Source organism: Peromyscus californicus, unplaced genomic scaffold (genome assembly GCF_007827085.1).
Source record: "Peromyscus californicus insignis strain IS unplaced genomic scaffold, ASM782708v3 Scaffold_14__1_contigs__length_90479793_seg_2, whole genome shotgun sequence".
In the NCBI taxonomy this organism is placed as follows: domain Eukaryota; kingdom Metazoa; phylum Chordata; class Mammalia; order Rodentia; family Cricetidae; genus Peromyscus; species Peromyscus californicus.
In genome coordinates this window covers 21,725,892-21,748,294 of record NW_026294436.1, presented here as the reverse complement: position 1 = coordinate 21,748,294, position 22,403 = coordinate 21,725,892, and the positions used below count along the sequence as shown (strand labels likewise).

Genomic DNA, 22,403 nt, shown 5'->3' with positions numbered 1-22,403 from the left:
AGAAGAAAGCTTCACAGGGAAGGCAGGGCTGGGCATGGAGAGAGATTGGGATTGGACAATCCAAGAGCACTAGAGCATTAAAGACATGGAGGAGGGCTCAGGCTCTGTCGCTGATGGTGAACGGGGCCGTCCAGCTGTAGCAGAGAGTCCTTGTACAGAATGTGGCGGGGGGTGGGGTGGGGTGGGGAGGCTGAAGAGGTAAATTTGGGGGACAGGCAGTGGAAGAGCAAAGGCTCTGACTTCTACCCGCCAGTTGTGGAGGGAAGCTTGCAGGTTCAAGCGAACGTTAAAAGGGGGATGTTTTAGGATGGTTAAAGGAAAGGATGGATGGGAGCACATGGAGACCAGAGACGGGAAATTAGTTCTGGGGCTCTCGTGTAGCAGAGTTCAGTTTGGGGAGGCAGCAGGAAGGATGAGTGGGAGGGTGCTCCTGTAGGGGGCACGTTGAAGGAAGAATTGGTCTCTCTCAGAGGTTTTCATCGGGTGGAAGACCACGTTGAGAAGGAGTCAGAGATGACTTCAAGGCTTGGTTGGAAGTTAGGAAGCTGGCATGAAATTCAAGCCCAATACAAGGTATGGGGGTTCCACCGAAGGGACAAAGGATTAGAGGAGAGAACCTTGCACAGAGGAGCAAAGCGGAAACAGATCAGGTCCCTTGGCACAGGGTGAGGCTAGAAGCATCACTTCTCTGTCTTTTCTTACTGGGGGGAGGAAAAAATTTTGAGCTGGAGGTAGCGTTGAAGGGTAAAGAAGGCTGGAGAACGTTGTCTTGGGACTTTGAGATGAGCTGTGGGGAAGCCCGGGAGGCAGATAAGGAAGAACAGCCACAAGAGGAAGCAAGAAAAAAGTTCGTTAAAACTGAGGGGTAGGCTATGCGGTGTGCTTGTAATTCCACAGTCTGGAAGGCTCCGGCAGGAGGATGGCAAGTCAGAGACCAGCATGGGCTACATAATGAGACTCAGTCTCAAAACAACAAAACAGAAAACCACAAGGGGTGGATGAGGGCCCGTCAGGATATAGGCAGGCTAGTGTGCTGGGAGAGACGAGGCTCTCTCCAACAAAGCCTGCACTCTGGTGTGTTGCTCTGACGTGTTCAAACCCTTTCCACATTGGTGGCACTAGCAAGAACACCAAGCAGAGTGTCTTCAGTAATGGCCTGTGTATAATGTGGTAAGCCCCGGCCTCGGTCCCTGGCTGGGCTACTAGAGGTGCCAGGACTCTAGAGCTGAATGGACAGTTCAAAGGAGAGAGGGAAGGCCTGGAGCTAGAGGTCTAGGAAGCTGAGATGGTCTAGACCAGAACTGAAAGGGGAAGAGAGGGTCTGGGAAGCCGATAGAATGACATCTGGTGACATTTGGGATGGAAGGGTAAAGAAAATAGGAAAAATTAAAAAGCCTTGGTAAGAGAAGAGAACTTACTCTCAGAAGGCAAGGGTTGTTTTCCAGAAGATTCCTGAATTGGGGGGAGGGTCTGTCTTCCATCCTGGGACCTGGTGGAATAGAGGGGGGTGGGAGAACAGAGACTCCAAAGACTGGCGGCCCTCCCCACCTAGCTGGATGGCTTTGGTTGAGTGCCCTCACAACTCAGCAACATCTTTGCCAGCCAGCCTGCTTTCTACCCCTCATAAGTGATTTCCCTTTTCTGCCTAAAGATGTTTGTAAATTCTTGAACTTTAACAGCGTAACTCAAATATGCCACAGTGTAGAAAGTTCTGCATCTAATTTTCCCAGAACAATGGATGCCTTTGAGGGGCAGGCTCTGTTCTTTCTTCTAGAGAATTTTTTTGTATTATTACATCTTCAGTCTCATGTTCGGGATCCTTTCCTTGAGAGACCTCAGTTGCTGATGTTCCCCTGACGCTAATCAGTTTTTAACTATTTTAATCTTGGTTTCCCTCTGCCATGTCCACCCTGAGTGTGTCCAGCTTTCTTTGCTTTTCTTTTTCTTTATTTGATTTATAAGTGTGTGTGCCCAAATGTATGGATGTGCCCCATGGGCATGCAGTGCTCACAGAAGCCAGAAGAGGGTGTCAGATTCCCTGAGTGGAGTTGCAGGGGTTTTGAGCTGCCCAGTGTGGGTGATGGGAACTGAATCCGAGTCCTTTGTCAGAACAGCAAGTGCTCTTTACTATTGAGTTAGCTCACCAGCCCTGTGTCCAGTTTTCTGTCTGATACAAGTCAGCTTTCACCACTGCATACTCTGTTCCTTGTTTCAAATTGATGAGCTCATATATATTATACAATATAGTATATGATCTATGGTATGTATGTATATATAATATATACACCATAGATATTACAGAATATGCATATTATTATATGATATATATCATATATATCATATAATATATGATATATATCATAAATAATGCAGTTTGGGGCCTTAGCTTTATTACCTTAACTTACAATGTAATTTTTCCTTTCATTTAAATTTTTTTGTCTTTGAAATGTCATTTAGGTTGTTTTGTAGCAGAAGGCTACAATTATGATCAGTCTCCTTCTATTCGTCATTCATTAATTGTAATTTTTTTTTATTTTTTGAGACAGGGTCTCATGTAGTCCAGGCTAGCCTCCAACTCACTATGTAGCCGAGACTAGCTTTGAACTCCTGATCCTCCTGCCTCTACTTCCAAAGTGCTGGGATTCCAGGTTTTCACCACCACACTCAGCCTTAATTGTATTTTCCTCAGGGCTTGGAACTTTGCTGTCCCTTACAATCCTCTTCCTTTGTCACCCTGTGATTTCTTTCCTCTGGAACCCTCACGAAGCTCTGGTCCAACACATCATCCCTAGGCCCTCTTGGTTGTCCCCTCCAAGCTGTAGTGTGTGGGTGAAGGTCCATAGAAGTAGGTTCTGTCCCGTTTTCTGTACCCTGGTGGGGTGGGCCTGAGAGGCACCATGCTCTGAGGTGGTGGCTGGTCTTGGATAGACCACCCAGGCTGCTCCCTCTGCCCTGGGTATTAAGTGAGGTGCTCTCGTTCCCTCTACCCGAGTGCCCCGGGCTAGCACCTCCGACTTCCTGCTCAGAGAGTAGCCTCAAGCTTTGCTTTTTCTTTCTCTGTCACCTGTTCCCTTTGGAAGACAGAGTTGGGAAGAAAAGCAAGAATATTTGCATAGTTAATTCTCACAAGCTGGGGTGTCTTTCTACAGAGCAATGTCAGGTTTTTTGTTTTTTTTTATCAGCTTGTTCTCTGGAGAAAGGACTAATGGAGACTTCCAAACTGTTTGGCCACAGGTCTTCAGGGTATCTACCCAAGGCTGGATGCCTTTCTTGACGTTTTGCTCCTTGTGAGGCTTCAGGTGTCATGGAGTGTGGTTTGATTATTTTTGATCAATTACATGTGGGCAGAAGGCGATTCTGTCTTACTCTCAGTGAACTATTTACCTTGGGAATCTCTCCCAAACTCCCCCCTTTTCTACTCACAACTGTGCTTGCCAAGGCCTGCACAGACAGATAGCCCATGCATCCTCCCGCCTCCCGTCTCTGCCTGGAATCCCTTCTCTCTGCTCACGCAGATCGCCTGTCAAGGCCCCGCTGAGGATGGCCACCTCGGCCAGGGCTTCCTTGCTGCCTCAGCCTCACCAGCCTCCCAGTTCTCTCAGCATGACCACAGCTCCCTCCAGTTGTAACAAAGCTTAGCCTTTAATTATATGTTGTCTGCAGTGGTTTGCTGCTGGCTCCTCTGTGAACGTCTGGCCACTGAGTCAGGCTGGCTGGGTCCTACGGAGCAGGGCCAGAAAAGAAGCCTCCGATGTGAGCCCCTATGACATCAGGCCTCTCGCCCGGTGCTTAGTCAGAGCTTGCTGTAGCCTTGGCCTGGCCTTTCCTCTTCCCGGTTCCTTCACTAGGAAGGCAAGAAGGTATCTAACCCGTGGTCGACCCTGCCTTGGCCATTGTGGCTTCAGGAATGGGTCTTGGCCGATTTGCTTGTCCCTGGAGGAAAGGGGTTAGACCACTGAGGTCATTCTGTTTGTCCGCCTGCTTCCACTTGGCTACTCCTGCTGCTGTGTACACTCATCTGCCCTGGCCGGCCCTGAGGTTGTGCCACACATTCTGACGTGTCTCTCCTTCCCACACAGGCATCTCCATAACAACCGCATTCAGCATGTGGGGACCCACAGCTTCGAGGGGCTGCACAATCTGGAGACACTGTGAGTGGGAGATCCTGCTGGAGTCCTAGCCTGCTTGACGATGACACCTGTGACTAGAGTGTGGGGGTGGGGGTGGGGGGGGTGGGCTTAGGAAGGGCCAGCAGGGTGTGAAGTGGTCCCAAGCTTGTCACCCATGTGCCCCTCCTGGGACTGACCTCCGAGATGTCGCTCAGTATAAATTCCTTCTCCCTTCAGGTAGGTCCGAGGTGCTCTGCCATGGTTCTGAGTGGCTGAGGAAGTGGGAGTGCGGGGCCCCTGGCAGCAGAGACATCAAATAATGCACAGAAATGAAAGCAGCTAGCATAAGTCAGAGGAATTAGGACATGAATCTTGGAGACTGGAAGGCTTGGGGGTAGGGCTGGGGCTGACTTGATGGCAGTTTTGATGTCTCCTTAAGGGTGGCTGCTGACAGAAGGGAGAGGCATACCGCAGAATAATGTTGGGACTGTTTGCCAGCTGATCTAACTAGCTAAGTGATTAATGGGGAGATGGCCCGTTCAGCACCTCAGCCCGCCTATAAAAAGCACCCAAGCTGTTGACTCTCAAAAAGCCATATTATTCACACATCATCATCCAGGAATTCAGTGAAGGTCAGAATGCACCCAAGCCCTCCCATCACTTCCTCTGGAGGCCTGCCAGCCCCTGCAGAGTGGGCCGAGTGGGCCCCACTGTGCAGACAATCATCCGGGCTCTGCAAGAGGGCCTGGCCATGCCAGCTGGGGTCTTCAGCTCCCCTGAGGGAACTGGGTGCCACAGCCACCTGGTGCAGGACATGGGGTTGGGGGCTCTGGGAGAGAAGGGCCCCAGGTCACACCACAGGTGTGAGCCGCTGAGGGTGGGGAAAGGCTTAGGACATCAGGAGGTGATCACAGGTCCTCTGGAAGCTCCTTCTCCAGTTAGAAGCAAGCCCCCATTTTCAAGACCCTTCCCCTAGACTGCTCTTGAGGTGAGGGAGTCTCAGGAATCCAAGCAACAGAGGATAAAATTCTGGAAGATGTGCTGTGAGTGGGAAGCAACATGCTGGGGGAAAAAACCCACTGTGTAAAGTCTACCCCAAGAGGCCTTGGCTACAGAATCTGTGGTGGTCTGGGGAAACAGGCGAGAGACTCATACCTAGGTCACATCTTATTTTCTGTGGGATGGTTCCTAGGAACATGGCTGCTGCTTTCTTGTGTTCAGTGGGTAGCAGGAGAAATGGCAGAGCTGGGCTCGGCTCTCCTGGCATTCAGACCGTTTCGCCAACTGTACACCAAGAAGTATAGTGCGGGGTAGCATGCCCCGGCCTGGACTCAGGAACATTCACATCTGTTCCTATTACTGTAGGAACTTAGACTACGTGCTCCTCCTCCATAGCTATCACTGACGGCTGGACAGTTAGAACAGGCCAGGCTCGTCCTCTAAATCTTCCTAAGAGAAAGTTCGTTTCCAGGAAGGCTGCGGAGTCCCTCCCAGGGAAACCTTCTCAACTGTGCACAAACAAAACAGAAGTCCTTAGGAGAGTGCCTTGTTACCCTATCATCTGGTCAAATGTGAATTGGGTGAACCTACTGTGTGCTAGGTTTCTGGAGGCTCCCTAGAGCAGCTCAGCTCCAGGGTGGTGCTGGGAGTAGCAATTCAACAGCAGGGCGGGAGGAAGTTCACTGCCATCCACCCTGGAATGTGGGGGCTGTTTAGCTCTGCTGGGAAATCAGGTGAGGATGGGGGCACAGATCCTGGGTGTGGGTTGGCACCTCAAAAAAGCCAACAAGCAGCTGTTTCTTCACTTTCGGGGCACACTGCCTAACTCTTTCTCAATTAGCCACCGTCTTGCTGTGCGGGGCATTTGGCTCAGCGGCGGCTGGCTGAGTTATAGAGTAGGCCTGCCGCTCAGCACCCCCTGACGCTTTCATCTTTCTTGGCCTCAACACACAAGGCCCCCAGGCTATGCCCACCTTGCAGATGGGAAAGCCAAGACCAAGAGATGAGGAAAAGTCCTCCATTCTTTACAGTGTGGAGACCAAAAAGCCCAGCGGTTAATCCCTTGGCAGGAAGCAGCCCGGAGCCCATACTGCCTGTTTCCCCAGCTGTGTGAGCTCAGCCATTTGCCTACTAGAGAGTCCTTCTAATCTGTAACATAATGTCACCGGGTTATATAAAGTTGTTTCGGAGACTGGTAGATAGAGAGGACCATGCCCTCCTCTCCCGTTTCCTTCCTCAGCCCTTCATCCGAGGCTTCGTGTCTGCGACACCCTGTGTCCTCCCACCCTCAAAGAGCAAGCCCTACTCCCAACTTCTGATCTCCAATTAAAGGCGGGGGGGGGGGGGGGGGGGGAGTGTGTTCTTTCTCTTCTGTTCCCCAGAGCGTTTTCTCAGGGAGCCTGCAGGGGAAGGCAGATGTGGAGGAGGAGGAGCGGCTGGGGAATGAAAGGGGAAAGAAATGATAGTCGAGTCTTTTAATTGTTGCATAATTGGTGCACTCAGCAGCCTTGGCTGTTTCTCAGGAGCTTTCATGTGTACTTCTTGCTGGAAGGGTACTTCTCCCTCGGGCCCTGTAAATCTCTGCCACTTAGACCTCTCTCATCTCTGGCAGCAGAGGGAAGATCAAACCCCCACAATCCGGGCTGTGGTTTGGCTCCTCTGCAGCCTTCTCTTCAGAGGGAGAGCAGCCCCCAGCTTTACCACCTGGGAGGCGGGGCCAGGTGCGGGCACGTCCCTGCGTGGCCGCACAGGCTCCCAGACTAGGCACATCCAGGACACACAGCGCAGCGTACACCCTTGGCCATCCTCTCTCCAGGTAGGCTGCCCTCCTCAAATCAGCAGAGATGTACCCCACAAAATGCACCTGTGTCACCCAGCCTCTCTCGGGTTCTCAGTAACGAAGGCCAGGCTGCCCTTCTGCAGGCTGGGCCGGCAAAAGCACAGGCTCTCACTTCTGCGAGAGCCCAGCTTTCTTCACTAGTGCAAGAGGCTGCCACAGCTGGATGTGGTGGTACCTGCTTGCAATCCCAGCACTCAGAAGGTAGAGGCGGGAAGCTCAGGAGTTCAAGGCTAGCCTGTGCTACGTGAGACTCTGCCTCAAACAAAACCAAACAGAAAAAGGGCAAACTAGTCATGCACCACACACTCTTTCTTCTAAAGAGGCTTTGAGTAGAGTCTCGGGTGGGACTCTGTTACGCCCTCTGCTGCTGGGTAGAATCAGGCAGTGCCTAACAACAAACCATGCTGCATTCTGAAGAGCCTGGTATTGCCTGAAGGGATGCTTCTCTCAATATGGTCGTCACCATTCCAAACCTTGCCAAGAAGCCTCAGCCACAGGCAGACCAGGCTTGCCCTGTCCTGTATCCACAGGCCTTGGATCTCCCACGGTGAGGGTGACCACCACTTTGGGAAATTTCCAAAGCAGAGATGGTCTAACTCTCCATCTCTAGAGTAGCATGTCTTCTTTCCATGTTAGACCATTAAAGGCATTAGTAGCCTCAAGGGCAGATCAGTTCTAGGACTCCATAGTTATATAGGTTGAGATATAAAAGAAATCCAGATTTAAAAAAAAAAAAAAAAAACCTTTCAGGAAGATTCTCCATGAAGCCAAGTGCCAAGGCACCTTGGTCAATCATTGGGATTTCAAGTTTGGGGAACCCAGGCAGCCATGCTAGCCTGACAATCAACAGTGTTCAAAGTCCTGACTTGTATGCTTGACACAAATGGGGATGGGACTCTCCATGTCTGGGAACTTGAGGCCTGTATCTTAGCAGAATCTAGGGTGAGGGTGGGTGCGGGATGCTCTGAACTATAGCACCCCGCTTCCTCCAGCCTAGGTAATGATCTATGACCTTGTTAAACAAATCTGGCCCAAGTGGAGCCCGAGCTGACTGGACATTTCCCTCTGGAAGAAAGCCTGAGCCTGAGTGAGAACAGAAGCCTCCTGGCTCAGCTCCTTCTCTAATCAAGACCAGCACTCAGCATGGGACTGGGAAGTGTGGCAGGCAGGGCAGAACGTTATAGAATTCCCCCCTAAAGTAAAAAATGGTGCATTCCCCGTCAAGCATCCTCTACTGACATCCCAGTGATGTTTCCAAAGGACGTTCTTATTTCAACAGTAGCTCTGGCTAGAAAATGTACTCCTGTCTCTTTGTCATCGAAACCACAAATATCAACAGGTTTCACTCTCAGCTCACTCGGAATTGGCCCTGAAAATGTCTGGCCACTCCTCAGCACTGGGCTGACCATCCGCCTTTCATCTGGAACAGACCATCAGGCAGATTTCCACCAAGACTCTTCCAGGGCTTGGGGCAGTCCAGAGAGGATCAAGGGTTAGACTTGAATCAGCAGACTTGCATTCAAATCCTGACACTGCCACCAGCATGGGGCATCTTCAAGTCACCTGACCTCTCGAAAGCGTCAGCTGTCGCAAGTAGAGAACAAGGCCAAAGTTTTACAATCCTGAGGGCATTGCAAAGTTCACATTAAATGAGGCGACTCTGAGCAGCACTGGGAGCACCACAGGTGCTCACCTTACCTTGGTTTTCCCTTTCCTACTCACCACTTGGTGTTGGCTGGAATGTTTCTGAAGGTGGCGGGGAGGGTGCTACCCGGAGGTATCATTTCACAGTGCCCCCATGCTGTGACTCATTACTCCATGATGAGTCAGAATTCTCAGGCACTCAGGACTACTGTATTAGTTTCCTGTGGCTGCCATGACAAACTACCACAGACTTGGTGGCTTAACAAAAACATCAATTTAGTCTTCCGTACTTCTAGAGGTCAGAAGTTCAAAATCAAGGGGTTGGCAGGACTGGTTACTTCTGTAGGGTTTGGGGCAGTCTGTATCTTCTGCTTCTCTGCTGGCTTCTGATGGATGCTGGCCATCCTTGGCATTCCTTGGCTTGTAGAGTCTCTGCCTCCATCCTCACAGAGCTTTATCTGTGCCTTCCCTTATAAAAATTCTCGTCATTGGATGTGGGGCCTGCCCTGCTAACTAGGCTGACATCTGGAGACCTATCACTAGATTCTTTCTGCAGAGGTGCTGTACCCAAGGTCATCTTCACAGGTGCCAGCAGTTAGGACTGAGTCGGGAATATCTTTTGGGGAATACAGTTCAGATAGTATGGTTCCTTATCAGCAAGCTCCATGACAGAGGGTGCACAGAAGTCTTAATTGAACTTTGCTGACCTTTCTCTTTCTTCTTTCTCCTCCTCCCTTTCTTTAGACAGGATCTTGCTATGTAGCCCAGGCTGGCCTTGAACTTGCAATCACCCTATACCAGCTTCCCAAAATGCTAAGATTACAGGTATGTGTCACCACATCCATCTGTTCTGATTCCTTCCTTTCTTTCTTTCTCAATTTTATTATATTTCTTTTGTGTGTGTGTGTGTGTGTGTGTGTGTGTGTGTGTGTGTGTGTGTGTGTGTGTGTATACAAATGTTCATGTTCAGGTCAGAGGACAACTTTCAGGAGTAGGTCCTTTGATTCTACCATTTGGTTACTAGGAAGCAAACTCCATTCATTAGGCTTGGCAGCAATCACCTTAGCCATATAGCGTGCTCTTTTCTGGCTTTGTGTCTCAAGGCAAATCAGGTCACTTCACTGGTTTCTGTTGGTTTTGTTCATTTTGTCTCAAGACGGGGTCTGTCTGTGTAGTCTAGGCTGGCCTCAGACTCACAACCGTCATCTTGCCTCAGTCTCCTGGAGTGCCAGCACTGCAGTTGTGAGCTACCCTGCCCAGCTTATCCCATCTCTAACATTAATATCTTATGTTTAGGAACATTAGAATTTCTTTAATTCAATAGCTAGTCCATCTCACATCTCATTTCTTGCCCCCCCCCCCCCACCATACTTGTTGAGGAAGACAGGCAGGAACTGTGCATCCTCTTGTTACAATGGACAAATAGAGACAGAGAGTCGATGACTTGTCTAAGGCCACTCAGCGACTTAAGGGGCAGGATCAGAACTCTGTTTCTCTGCTCTTGGCCCCATGTCAGCTCCTCAGACCACAAGGCCTCTTGAGGCAGGGTATCAAGGAACTCCTTCCTCTCCCATTCTTAATCATCTCACATTTGTGGGTTTATTAGCTGCAAATTTGTGGGCTTCTGTGGCTTATAGAGGAATTTATTGTTCCATATAAAACTTTTTTTTTTCTGGCTTCCCCCACAGAACCACTAATGACTTTTAACAGGCAGAAAATTGAGCTGCCCAATGAGTTTGTCTTGCGTTCTGTGACCATGACGAGTTATTAATAGTTCTTCCCAGCACGGCATTCCCTTTCCCATCGCCCTGGCGTTGGGGGTAGCCAAGGTCACCTCCTGTCACTGCCGCCCCTTCCTCCCTGCTGGCAACGGAGCAAAACCTTCAGCACTGGACTTCCACTCCACCCCACACTCCCCCAGGAACCCCAGCCAGCTGGTCTGGCTGGAATGGAGAAGGATGGGAGGTTAAGGGTGGAGAGCTTCACCAAGGATCCTTAACAGATGCCAGGGAGAGGAAACCGAGAAGTTGAAGGCTAGCCTTTGCATATCTGGAGGAAGGAAGAGCTGGAAAGAATCAATTATCACCACTCCCTTCGCTCTTGTTGCCATGGACTCAATCATCCCACGAATACTAAGCTTCTCTTATGGGCCAGAACCCATTGCAGGCTCTGTCCAAACAGGCAGGCGTCACTGACACTAGAGGATTCTAGCCCAGGAGTCTCGAGCCCCTTCAAATTTATCAATAATGTATTGCTCACATCCCATTCCTCGGGATCCCACGCCCGTAGCAATATCATACCCAGGGGCTGATTCTGTTTAGACTCTACACAGAGGCCCTCATAGCTTTTAATACTATGAGTTTGCTAATAACTCCCACCCAGACCTCGCTCCTGAACTTCAGGCTTAAGTATCCACTAGTCAGTCCTCACTGCCCAGTAGCTAGCATAGATGTCCCATGCTCTAACCTACTGATATGCCCTGGATGTGGGCCTTGCTCACTGCAATGGTCCCTCAACCTTCACACTGTTGAAGTCAGATGTTAGAGCCTTCAGGTGCTCTGCATTAACAGGACCCTGGTACCCAGGATTATCTCAGGAATCTGATCAGAACCAGAAGACTAGATCCTGTTGTGGGATGACATCTTCAGAGTGACAAGGGATTTCTAGGTGAGGAAGATGAGTGCCTATAACATGTGATTCAAAGACCCAGGGAGAAGCCTTGGGTGTGGTGTGATATTTCCTTTTGTTAGGTAGACATGGGATGCATGAACTTCCAGCCAGCAGTAAGAGCCAAGGGACGTGGGAAGGCAGGGTTTAGACTCAGGGTGATGAAGTTTTTCTCAGTGTGTAGAATAGCCCCACAGTAGCTGCACTGGACAGCCAGCAAACCCAGCGAGTGCTCTACCATTGAGACAGTCCAAGCAAAAACTGGATTCCCATCTCACCAGAATCTTGGAGTTCATTCCTGCCGTGGGGGCTGATTAGACTGTGTCCTTTTATCTCCTTTCCAAGCCCGGGCTTCTGCGAACCCAGGTGTTTCATTAGATCAGGAAAACAAGCAATCTCACTATGAAAGACCAGCTTCTGTTGTTAAAACCAGTCTGCTATTGCTCCGGGTATATTCTGAATGTACGCTGGCAAGGAAGAGCGTGTAGGTGGACGGAGGGCGTGCCTGTGTCTCTCAATAGAAACTGATGACAATTTTACTAATTGCTGCAGTTATTAATGGGTGGCCTTTTATGTAGGCTGTTTAGAAGGTGAAACAATGCTATTAGTCATAAAGTGCTGGTTCTTGGCTCTGCAGGCATCCGCACCATGCACGTGTAGTAGGATTCAAGACAGGTGCTCCATCTGTGGTGTAGGAAGAGCAGTTAAGACATGCATTCACCGTGCTTGCTCGCCTTTATTCTAGGCCTTGGGAGATAAAGTGGATCAGAGTTTACAGTTTACCCAAAATGGCTGTGCATCATGTCTCATAATATTGTGGGGCCAGGCTCACCTACATTTCCCCATGTGCCCTTATCTAAGATCTGGTAATAAACATAAATATTAGTCTTGATAATAAAATGTAAGTGGAATCCCAATTAATGTAATTCATCTTTCTTAATTGCTATGAAAAGTAGACAGAGCAACCTGAACACCTACAATTGTAGTGTGTGATGAAGGAAGTGTGTGCCCAGTGTGCTGTGTCTAGAGAAGGAGGAGGCAAAAGGCATTGGTGTTCTTTGATCAGCTACTCTGGGTCAGTCTCTGGGCCAGGTGACCAGGGCATCTGCAATGGGTAGCCTCAACTTCAGGGCAAGAAGCACGCTGAAGAAATCAAGGTGATGTGGCTGGTAAATAGAAGTTGGACACCTTCCTACTCTCACTCAGATAACCCGCAAACAAACACACGGCCTCTACATAATAATCATTTGGCTGCCGCACATGTGTGAACACCCAAAAGAAGTCCTATAGACCCCTCCCCTTCACCATTTCATCCTTTTCCTTCTCTCCAAGCCCTGCTGTTCATGGTCTTACCAGGATCCAACTCTGGTTGGTTGAGAAAGTGTTCTAAGCCAGTAGCCAAAAGGCCTGGGTTTGAGGTCTGCCTCGAAGAACTCCAGCAACTTATCTTTTCTCTCCAAGCTCCAGCTTCCTCATCAATAAGAAGAAGATGTATGAAACCCTACCAGCTGTGCCCACTGACCCGCAGCAAGGCTCCCCAGAGATCTCAGGAGCTGGGCACACTGCGTACCCAGCTGGAAAGGAGAGGACTAGAGTTGGGGGTCCTGAAGCCTCTTAGGGCTTGGGTGGTCTTCTGAGATGCTCCGACCAACTCCACGGGCTTGTCATCAGTGTGACTGGATTTGGCTGGAAACTGCTGAGCAGATGAAGGGGAGGATTAGTCACGGGCAGCTGCAGCTTCCAGACCAAGCTCCAGGTGGAGATGGGGATGGTTTCTCTTTAGACTTAGCCCTTCCCCATTTGCTTTTAGCTCCTGCAAGGAGAGAACAGAACAAGGAACTCTTCTCGAGCTTCTGGCTGATTCTAGGCACTATTAAAGATAATAGACTAGAAAGTCATAGACCCACGGACGAGTTTTCTATCGGAAGTTTAGAGCATCATAAGGATCAGACAAAGCCGTGGTTTCTAAGGGTAGAGTAGATTCCCAAAGGGCTGGAATGCTGCCCTGAACCAGCCAGTCTCAAGGCTAAAGGGGTCTCTATCATGTGGTCTTGTACAATGGTCTCACATGATAATCTTTGCCAGTGGATATTCACATATGTAGCCCTGTACCTGGACTACAGGGGATCCAAAATAGCACTCAGGTGCTCCCTGACCTCACCAAGCTTCCTCATGGAGGGGTGGTATATAGGCAGATAAACTCACTGTGCTCTTGGCCTGTCTGGACTCCAATCCCAGCTATTATACTACGAGATGCACAGCTGTGGCCAAATGACTGCCTGTCTCATGCTCAGTTTCCTATCTCCAAAATGAAGGCAATAACAGTGCTTACTTCCCAGGGAATGGCGGGAATTCAATGGATTAATATATACAAACCTCCAAGAAGCATGACCCTTCCACAGTAATGACTATTATTACCAAGACAACCATCATCACCGATGAATGTCTTGCCTGCTGACGAAGAAAGCACCAGAAAACCGCTGAGAGAGAGTGAGTGACTCATTCTAACTGTAGGGATGAGGTTGAGTCCATGGAGAAAGGTATATTTGAACCAACTGCGAAGAATGACTAACACTTCAACAGCTGAGGATGGAGACAAAGGGCATTCCAGGCTGAAGGCAGGAGTGGTCCCAGCAAAAACACAAAGATAGGAAAATACATGCAGGGTTGGAAATGCAGATGAAGCAACATGAAGGAATTTGGGCTTTGTTTTGTCTTTTTGCTAAAAGCCCTTTTAGACTTTTCAATGTAGGAGAGTGACCGAGTCAGTTTTGTGTTTTAAAAAGCTCGTTCTGGCAGATGTGTAGTAATTAAGAGTGTAGACTCCAGACTCTGGCCATCAGGGTTCAAATCCTAGCTGTGGTACCAGATTTGTTAAGATAGGCGAAACTGCTGTGTTTAATGGCTTACATGGTAGAAACTTGTTTTTTTTTGTTGTTGTTGTTGTTTGTTTGTTTGTTTTGTGGGGTGGTTGGTTGTTTGTTTCCTGGATTATGTAGCAGTTCCAGGAGAATTGGGGTGGGGGGCATGTGACATTTCCTCCATACAGTGACTCAGGACCTGGGTTCTTGCCATTCTAGAGCATTTAGCTGATGGTAAGGTAGACAGACCATGGAGGAGAAAAGCCTGGTATTATATAAAAACCAGGGTGAGAAAAGGCAGATAAAAATTTGGCCTACCTTCCTGGGGGAGAATCTGGTCATGTAGCCATACCCACTGCAAGGGAAGCTGGGAAGTATACTCTTAGCTATGTTTTTAGACATTATTTTCTGTTAAGCCATCCAATAGATTTTCCTGTAATGGTAGGAATGTTCTCTATCTGTGTTTTTAATACAATAGCTGCTAGCCATATGTTGCTATAGAACACTTGAAATGTGGTTACTAAAACTGAGATTAAAATTTTGTTTACTTATAATTAAATAGCCACATGTGGCCAGTGGCTGTGGTATTGGACAGTGCAATTACAGAACCCTGGGAGGAGGAACTGGGGCAAATAGGCAGTAATCTTCACAGGAGTCACTTGCTAGGTATTGATGACTGAGCAAATGGTATGTTTTCTCACTTCCCTCAACTGGTGAAAAAGATGTAGGAGGAGAATGTATCCCTCCATCTCTCCAGACTGTTGGAGGATGGGCATCATTCAGTCAAAGCACCACAGTGAGTGCTCAGCCAACGTCGCTCTATCTATCTATGGCCGGAAGGCAGGGACAGTAGTGGCAATCCGTGAGTGTCAGCTTCCCTTCCCTCTACATATTTCCACATGCTTCAGTGGAGCTACACCACTTACTTCTCTCCAAAATGTTCCGTCTCCTCTGAATTGTGTTCTCCAAACCTAGTTCAAAATTCCATTCCCACGCAGTCCTCCAGGTGTGGTCTCTCCAGGTGTGACAGCCCTGATGCTTTGTGTACTCTCCAGGACCTGCAGCACTGTACTGAGGGAGCTCATCCTAGCTCGTGCGTGTAGCTGAGTATTACTTATAAACTGTCTGGTCATTAGCTCAGGACTGCCCCTGACTAGCTCTTACACTTAAACTCAGCCCATTTCTGTTCATCTATATGTCGCCACGTGTTCCGTAGCTTTACCTGTGTGCCATTACATGCTGCTCCCTGGACTGTGGGCTGGCGTCTCCTGACTCAGCCTTCTTCTTCCCAGAATTCTCCTTGTCTGCTTATCCCACCTATACTATACTTCCTGCCTGGCTACTGGCCAATCAGCGTTTTATTAAACCAGTGGACAAAAGCGTTATTCACAGCACTTGCATTTGTCTAGACAGATGTGCTTTTTTCCCATCTCTCTCTCTTCCACTCTGCCCAGCAGAATTCTTGGTGTCTATTGCATTGAGTTGAATCCATTGAGAGGGTTACAAGGACAGTCCCTGGACAACTAGAGCCAGATTCCATCTACATGGCACCAAACAAAGCTAGAGTTTGGTGACTTCTGAGGTATCTATGTAGACATCCCAGCACAGCCACCTCACTGGTCAGGAGTTTGCCGAGTTCTTTTGGACATTTATACGATTTTTCTTCTCCCACATTTCTCTGTAAAAATAGCCTTCTAGTTTGCTTGCCTTTTCCCACTGTCTGTCTACTCCTGGCAAAGTTCCTGACCAAAAACTGCCAAGGAGAACTGGAACCACTCAATTTGGCAGCCTGGACATGGGTCCAATGAGCTGTGTAAGTGCTCCATGAGAAGAAAGCCACACAGGACACATTCCATGGTCTCTGTGGCTCGGGGTGACCCTCACTGTCACTCCAGACTATCTTGTGTCATTTTGACAACAACCTAAAAAAAAAAAAAAATCTCAAGAATGTGCCTCAAAATACCCTGAACTCTCATGAGTTTACTGATTTTTAAAGAAAAAAAATTACTAATAAGCTTATTTAGAGCTTTTCAATTATTCGTTCACCAGATGCTTGTTGAGGTCCTGCTCTGCGTCAGATATTATTCTGGTGTTTAAAATGTGGAACAGACAAAATTCACGCATTCAAGGAGCTTTTGTTCTGGTTGGGTAGGAAGAAAATAAATATGTCATGTGCCAATAAGTTCCGAAGGCAAAGACATGAGGGTGTCTCTTGTGACATAAAAAAAAAAAAAAACACTCTAATCACTTAGTATCCTAACATAGCACCTTATTGTTGCTTGTGAGTCCACAGCCTGACGGGGCCCCCTGGGCTCATTCAGGAGGTAGCAGTCCCTGGAGGCTCAGCAAGGGCTAAGGAGCCTACTAGGAGTCAGGCTAAGCCTCACACACTCTCTGGCTGCCTCGCTGCTGGCTGTCAGCTCGCCCTCTCCACATAGCTCACCCAGCTCACCCATGAGTCCAGCCTGGGCTTCCTTACAGTGTGGAGTGAGGATTCCTAGGTTGTGAAGGTGGAGACTGCAAGGCTCTTATGACTTCGGGCCAGGTCATGCCGTATTACTTCTATCTTGTGTTGGCCACTGCCATTGAGAAGGCTAGGCACGTCTTCAGAGTGTCACATCTTTGCTACTTATGAAAAATCCCATTCTTCGTGGGCAAGCATCGAGAATTTCTGAAGGAATGGAGCCAGGTTAAAAGGGGGCACTTGATTTTGAAACAGTGAGGTACGAAGATGAAGCAGCTATGTGCGGCCGCATTTTGAGAGGAGAAACTGAGGAGTGTTTGAGGTGCATTACAATGCAGTATAAAGGCGTAGTGAGGTACAGGGTGTGTTTGAAATACACTGGTCAAAGAAAGCGTCTCTGAAGAGGGGCAATCTAGAGAAAGACCCGAGTGAAGTAAGTAAGTAGGCCATACAAATATCTAGGGGAAGGATATTCTAGGCAGAGGGAATAGATAGCAACTGAAGGTTCTCAGGTTAGACCACTGCAATTCTTTTTGTCAGAGATAATTCTATTACCTCTAATATTAATATTAATATTCCATATGAAGCATTTTGAATGAAGATATATCCTTTTTATTTACGGAAAATATAATTTTGTGGGCAACAGTGGAGGATTCCTAAAGGAACTGAACGAAGATCCAAGGGGGCCCTTGATTTTAAAACACTGAGATGTGACATCAAACCGTTCATGGAGTTGGAGACCATAAAAGTGTCTGCCTCTTTCCCCTGCTGCCTGCATGCTCCACACTCCTCACCTGACACACTGGCTGAACCCCAGAGTCAGAAAAGTCCCCTTGTTTCCAGTCTCGGTACGTCGGCCTTCAGTCATCCTGCACGCCGCTTGTCCACAGCCTTGCCCTCACACAGCCTGTGGGAGCATCTCTGCGAGCAAACCAAACTGTGAGACATGGGAGACCAATGCTGCGTCAGGCTTACCAGAGGACGGAGCAGTACAGAGGGGTTTTCTGGTCTAATTACCCACTATCGATAGGGCAGTCTGAGGGGAATGGGTAATTAGTCTGTGTGTAGAGGGGACAATTATCTAGCTCACTGGCTGCCAGATGCTTGTCGCTGCTCCTCTGGCCACCTAGGCTGGGTTCCTGGCTCTACCTGCAGCCTATTAAGTGGAATGACCCTCCCATGCAGAATAGCCTGTCATTATCTCTGTGTTAACATGGCATTTATCCCCCAAAACTCTGCCAAGCTACTTTGCAATTAAAAGACCTCCACATAGCCCCCTGCTTTAGCCTCGGACAACCATTAAAGTCGTCAGGGCAGGGATGGCTTTAAAAAGCTGAGAAGATGGACCAGGGTCTTCCCTGAAAGGGTCAGTTGACATCCCAGGAACTGACACTCTCACGTGTGTCCCAAAGCCTGGGACTGCACACCTCAGACACAGGATTTGGGAGGCATCAAGACACCCCCACCCAAATCAGGCATGTTACACACAGGATAATTCATTGGCTGCTTAGTGCCAAGACTGAAGTTGACTTTTTGAGAGTCACTGTCTCTCCTGAAGTCCATGACAGCCCTGACAGACAGGGAATCCTACCACACAATGAGGCAACACTTTCGGGAAGTCCTCTGAGACTTTCCCCAGAAAGCAACGAAGGGAATTATAAGAAAGCGCAGCCACACAAGTCGGCAAAGAAACTATCACTCTTCTTCACTGTTTCTCTCAAAGCTCAAGCCCCCCCCCCCCACTTCCTGCAGCTGTCACTGCCTTTGGGTTTATCTACTTGTCACGAGCATTTCTGAGCATGTCTGAGGAAAATAAAATTAACCCCCATTTCTCCTCCCTTTACCCTATCATTGCTGCCCAAGGGCACAAACCAAAAAGTCCCTTGAAGGAGTGGGGGGTGGGGTGGCGGGCAGGGGAAAGCTGTGATTGCTTATGGGTCAGTCGGTATTTGACTTCTATTACCTAAAAGGATGCTACTATGAGTATCTTTATCCAGATGTCTTCACACTCAGGGGTGGACTTTTCCGTAGGATAATGGCTGTAAGAGAGCCTGATTATGTGAATTTCAACGTGAAAAGATATCCGATTGTTAAAAGTTGTGCACATTTAGCTTATTAGCAAGCTTGCCTTCCCTCATCCTTGCCAACTTGGCTTGCTGCCCCTCCAAAAACGTTCTTTCATTGTTTTCTGATTATGCGTGTGATAAGTGTTCCCTGTGTAAAAGAAAAAATGGCAACTGCAGCTAAATGAAGAGAACGGAAAGATTAACTCCCATGCCGCCATTCAGAGGTGAAAATCAGCCGGGTGTGATGACACACAGCCATAACTCCGACACTTTGGAGTCTAAAGCTGAAGGATCAAAAATTCAAGGCCATCTGAGATACCCAGGGAGATTCCATCTCACAACAGCAGAGGCTGTAGCTAAGGTAGCTGTAATCTGAAGAACTTTCTGGAATCACTAGAGCTAGTAACATGTTAAAGATCACCTCTGTCTCTCTTTTCTTCCGTCCCATGAATCCAAAGACCTAAAACAGACCTTCCTGAGATTTGTAGAGATTGTCCTGAGGTAGGCAGTTCCAGATATGCACACCCCTAAAATGTGTCCCCACTCAAAACAGTTCTGCTGCCAGGAAGGCTCCAAGCCTGGGGATTTGTGGAGCAGGAATGGAGTACAAACATTCAGAAAATGTGTTTTCAGACCTTGGCAGCTGGATCCAACAGATTGGAAAACCCATCTCCCGGGCCAACCCTATAGCCAAGTTTCCATGTCTCAGGGACCCTGACATGCCCTGTTAAGCCTCTGAGCTAATGACTGCTCCACTTTCCATTCCAGAGACCTGAACTATAATGAGCTACAGGAATTCCCCGTGGCCATCCGGACCCTGGGCAGGCTGCAGGAACTGTAAGATCTTCTGTTGGTGTGTTCTGGGGGTGCTTCCTTCAGGGGCAGAGGGCAGCTAACTCACTAAATCACCCCCCATAGTCCTTGTGACTGGTCCTTATAAAAAGCTATGGCTGGAAACCCTCCAGAGCCTGAGAACCGCTCTCGGTAGTCACAGCTCTTGCTTGGTAGCTTGGCTTTGAACGTTTCTTGGGGGTGCATCGTCAGCATAAATGGCTCTAGGTCCCTCAAGCCTGGGAACATGCATGGAAGAAACTATCTCTTGCAGCTTGGACTGGCACTGCCCTGGCTATATCTGAAGAAGAATTAGAAGGAGAACCAGAGGCTGGTTTATAGGGTCACTCTTTATTACCATCTCTAGAAGGATTAGAAAATTGTCTCTGGAGCCCCATGAGCATTTATTATTATTATCATTTCAGTTGTGTGTGAACATGCATGCATGAGTGTGCATGATGTATGCATGGGGGGGTGGTACACGTGCCATAGCATATGTGTGGAGGTCAGAAGACAACTTTGTGGAGTCAGTCTCTCCTTCTATATTTATATAGGTTCCAGGTATTGAACTCAGGTTGCCCGGCTTGCGTGGCAAGCACTTTTACCTGCTGAACAATCTCACTTTCCCAACCATTTGTTATTCTATTTGAATACTCACTAGACTGGGTTCTGTGTTTGGTGTTAACACAAACCAAGGGGAAGATAGACAGGGGGTCCTCTAAAAAGGATCCTGCAGCCTCATCCATGACACAAAGGAGCATTCATGAAACAGGAACAGGACAAAGCAACATATAATTCCAGCCTTAAATTGTGGTATAATATTGGCTAAAATAGCCATGGAAATTCAGAGTAGCAGACAGCTCACTGTGGACTGAGGTCTGCTGAGACTGGTCTCCAAGGATGAGTGGGATTCAGGCAATGATGGTGGAAGAGGACAGGTATTTTAGTCAGCAGAGGGGTACAAACACAGTCCTGACAGGAAGAGGTTAAGGTAAAGGATGCCCACAAAGGGATACCAACCTTGATGGAGTGTGCTCAGTGACCTGGGAAGTCTAACATATAGACTAGAATCCAATTAAGGGACATGAAGGTTCATGACTTTTTCTTGAGAAAAAGTATACACATTTAGGTATCAGTCCATCCATCCATCCATCCATCCATGCACGCATCATCTACTGAGAGAAAGCTGCTTGCAGAGAGGGCCTCTGTTATCTAAATCTCTCAGCCTCTCAGAGCTTGACCTAGCCCAAGACATAAAAGAGCTATTCAAACAAAAAGGTTGTCTAGAAGGACTGAAGGAAGCAACAAGCCTTGGTGGGCAGCACCGGCCAGAGATACCTGAGGATGAACAGTGAGTGACAAAGCATGAGTGAAAGGAATGCTGGGACAGCAGGAGATGGGAAGAAGTGAGCAGATGCCAGGGCTCCCAAAGTCAGAGGCTTGCAGTAGGAAGGAGATGTCGAGAGGCCCGCTCAAACTGGGCCGTGTGATTTTCAGCCCAACAAGTTGGTTCTTGGGAAAGTGTCACAGCAACCCGAGCTCACTGCTCTTGGCTTCCAGACCCCAGACACTTGGTGGGGTACTCCATTGCTCACCATCCGCAGACGCCATCCACGGACATTTAACGCCTCTGCTGCTCTGCCCCTTCTGTGTTTCTTCACTTCAGGAAGAGCCTCCCTCACCCAGGATCCCCTGGAAGTTCTTTTCTTTCTATATGCTCCTTTTCCTTCCACACACCAGTGGCTTCCTCTGTGGGGACCTACCATGGCTCCTGCCACACATGACCAAGGACTGGGTCTCTTCCTTAGGACCTGAGCGCAACTACTTACTCTAGAGTTATTCATTCTCATAGGCTTTCTGAAGTTTCAGACCTGGGAACTGTCTCCACTTCCCTCCCAACACACACACACACACACACACACACACACACACACACACACACACACACGTGCATGTGTGTCAGGAAAGGCTGAGTATATTGTGGAACAGAGAAGAAAACTCACAGGCAGGATTGGAGGCTGAGATTTCCAGATTGAGAGCCCTTTGATCTCAGGACCTGTCTAGTCAACTGTCAGAAAGCCCCGTGGAACTCCATGCTCTTCCTCTCCACACCTCTCTCCCAGTCCTCACTGATCCTCGGTGCTGTCTTCCAGGGGTTTCCATAACAACAACATCAAGGCTATCCCAGAGAAGGCCTTCATGGGCAACCCCCTCCTACAAACAATGTGAGTACCACCCCTGCTTCTGCTGTTCTGTGTTTTAAAGGATGGAGGTTGTGGGGGTGGAGAGAAGGGATGCCCCTAGAAAGAGCCAGGGAGGCAGGAATGTGGGAGAGCTGTCGTCCTCTTTTGAGTCCCTGCCCAGAACAGTAGGGACCTGAAAAGAAGTGAGCATCTGAACCGGGGCTCGGGTCTTTTTCTTCCAGACATTTTTATGACAACCCAATCCAGTTTGTGGGAAGGTCGGCATTCCAGTACCTGTCTAAACTGCACACGCTGTAAGTGGGCACCCGAGGCCACTGCTTGGTGCTGCCCTCGGGACTTCTCCCCTATTCCCTCCTGCTTGCCCTCTCCTGCCCTCTGCCTGTGACCTCTCTCTTGGCCAGGCACCACTCAGCCAGAAGAAGAGGCCTTCAGGGCTCTAGACGGTAACACTTTCTCAGACCTATCCCCAGATCCGCTGGAGCTTAACGGTCTCCCTCCACCTTTGTGCCTGTTTTTTCTTCTCGTGTCTCACATGGACGAAGACAGCCCTTCTTGCTACCCCGGGGCCCTTCTTTGACCTCTTTGGTTTTTATTTGGCTTGTGGTAGTTGCCCCTGCATACCCACTGGGAGAGTAGTGGACAGGGCTGAGGTTCTGGATTCTGTGTGTCCCCCAGGCTGCTTCTCCAGTGTCCTGTGGCACAGCTTCCTGTGCCATCT

The 22,403-nt window shown here is 48.7% G+C and overlaps 1 protein-coding gene across 3 annotated transcripts in view; it reads left to right on the top strand.

Moving 5' to 3' along the window:
* Lgr6 (leucine rich repeat containing G protein-coupled receptor 6) overlaps nt 1-22,403 on the top strand; it is a 122,420-nt gene that overhangs the window by 80,422 nt on the left and 19,595 nt on the right. The window contains exons 6-9 of one of the 3 annotated variants that reach the window (XM_052737029.1): nt 4,080-4,151; nt 19,419-19,487; nt 21,635-21,706; nt 21,907-21,978. In XM_052737029.1, coding sequence (XP_052592989.1) covers nt 4,080-4,151; nt 19,419-19,487; nt 21,635-21,706; nt 21,907-21,978 — 285 coding nt within the window. The remainder of the gene's footprint in view (nt 1-4,079; nt 4,152-19,418; nt 19,488-21,634; nt 21,707-21,906; nt 21,979-22,403) is intronic. The other 2 variants (XM_052737030.1, XM_052737031.1) reach the window with 2 other exon arrangements.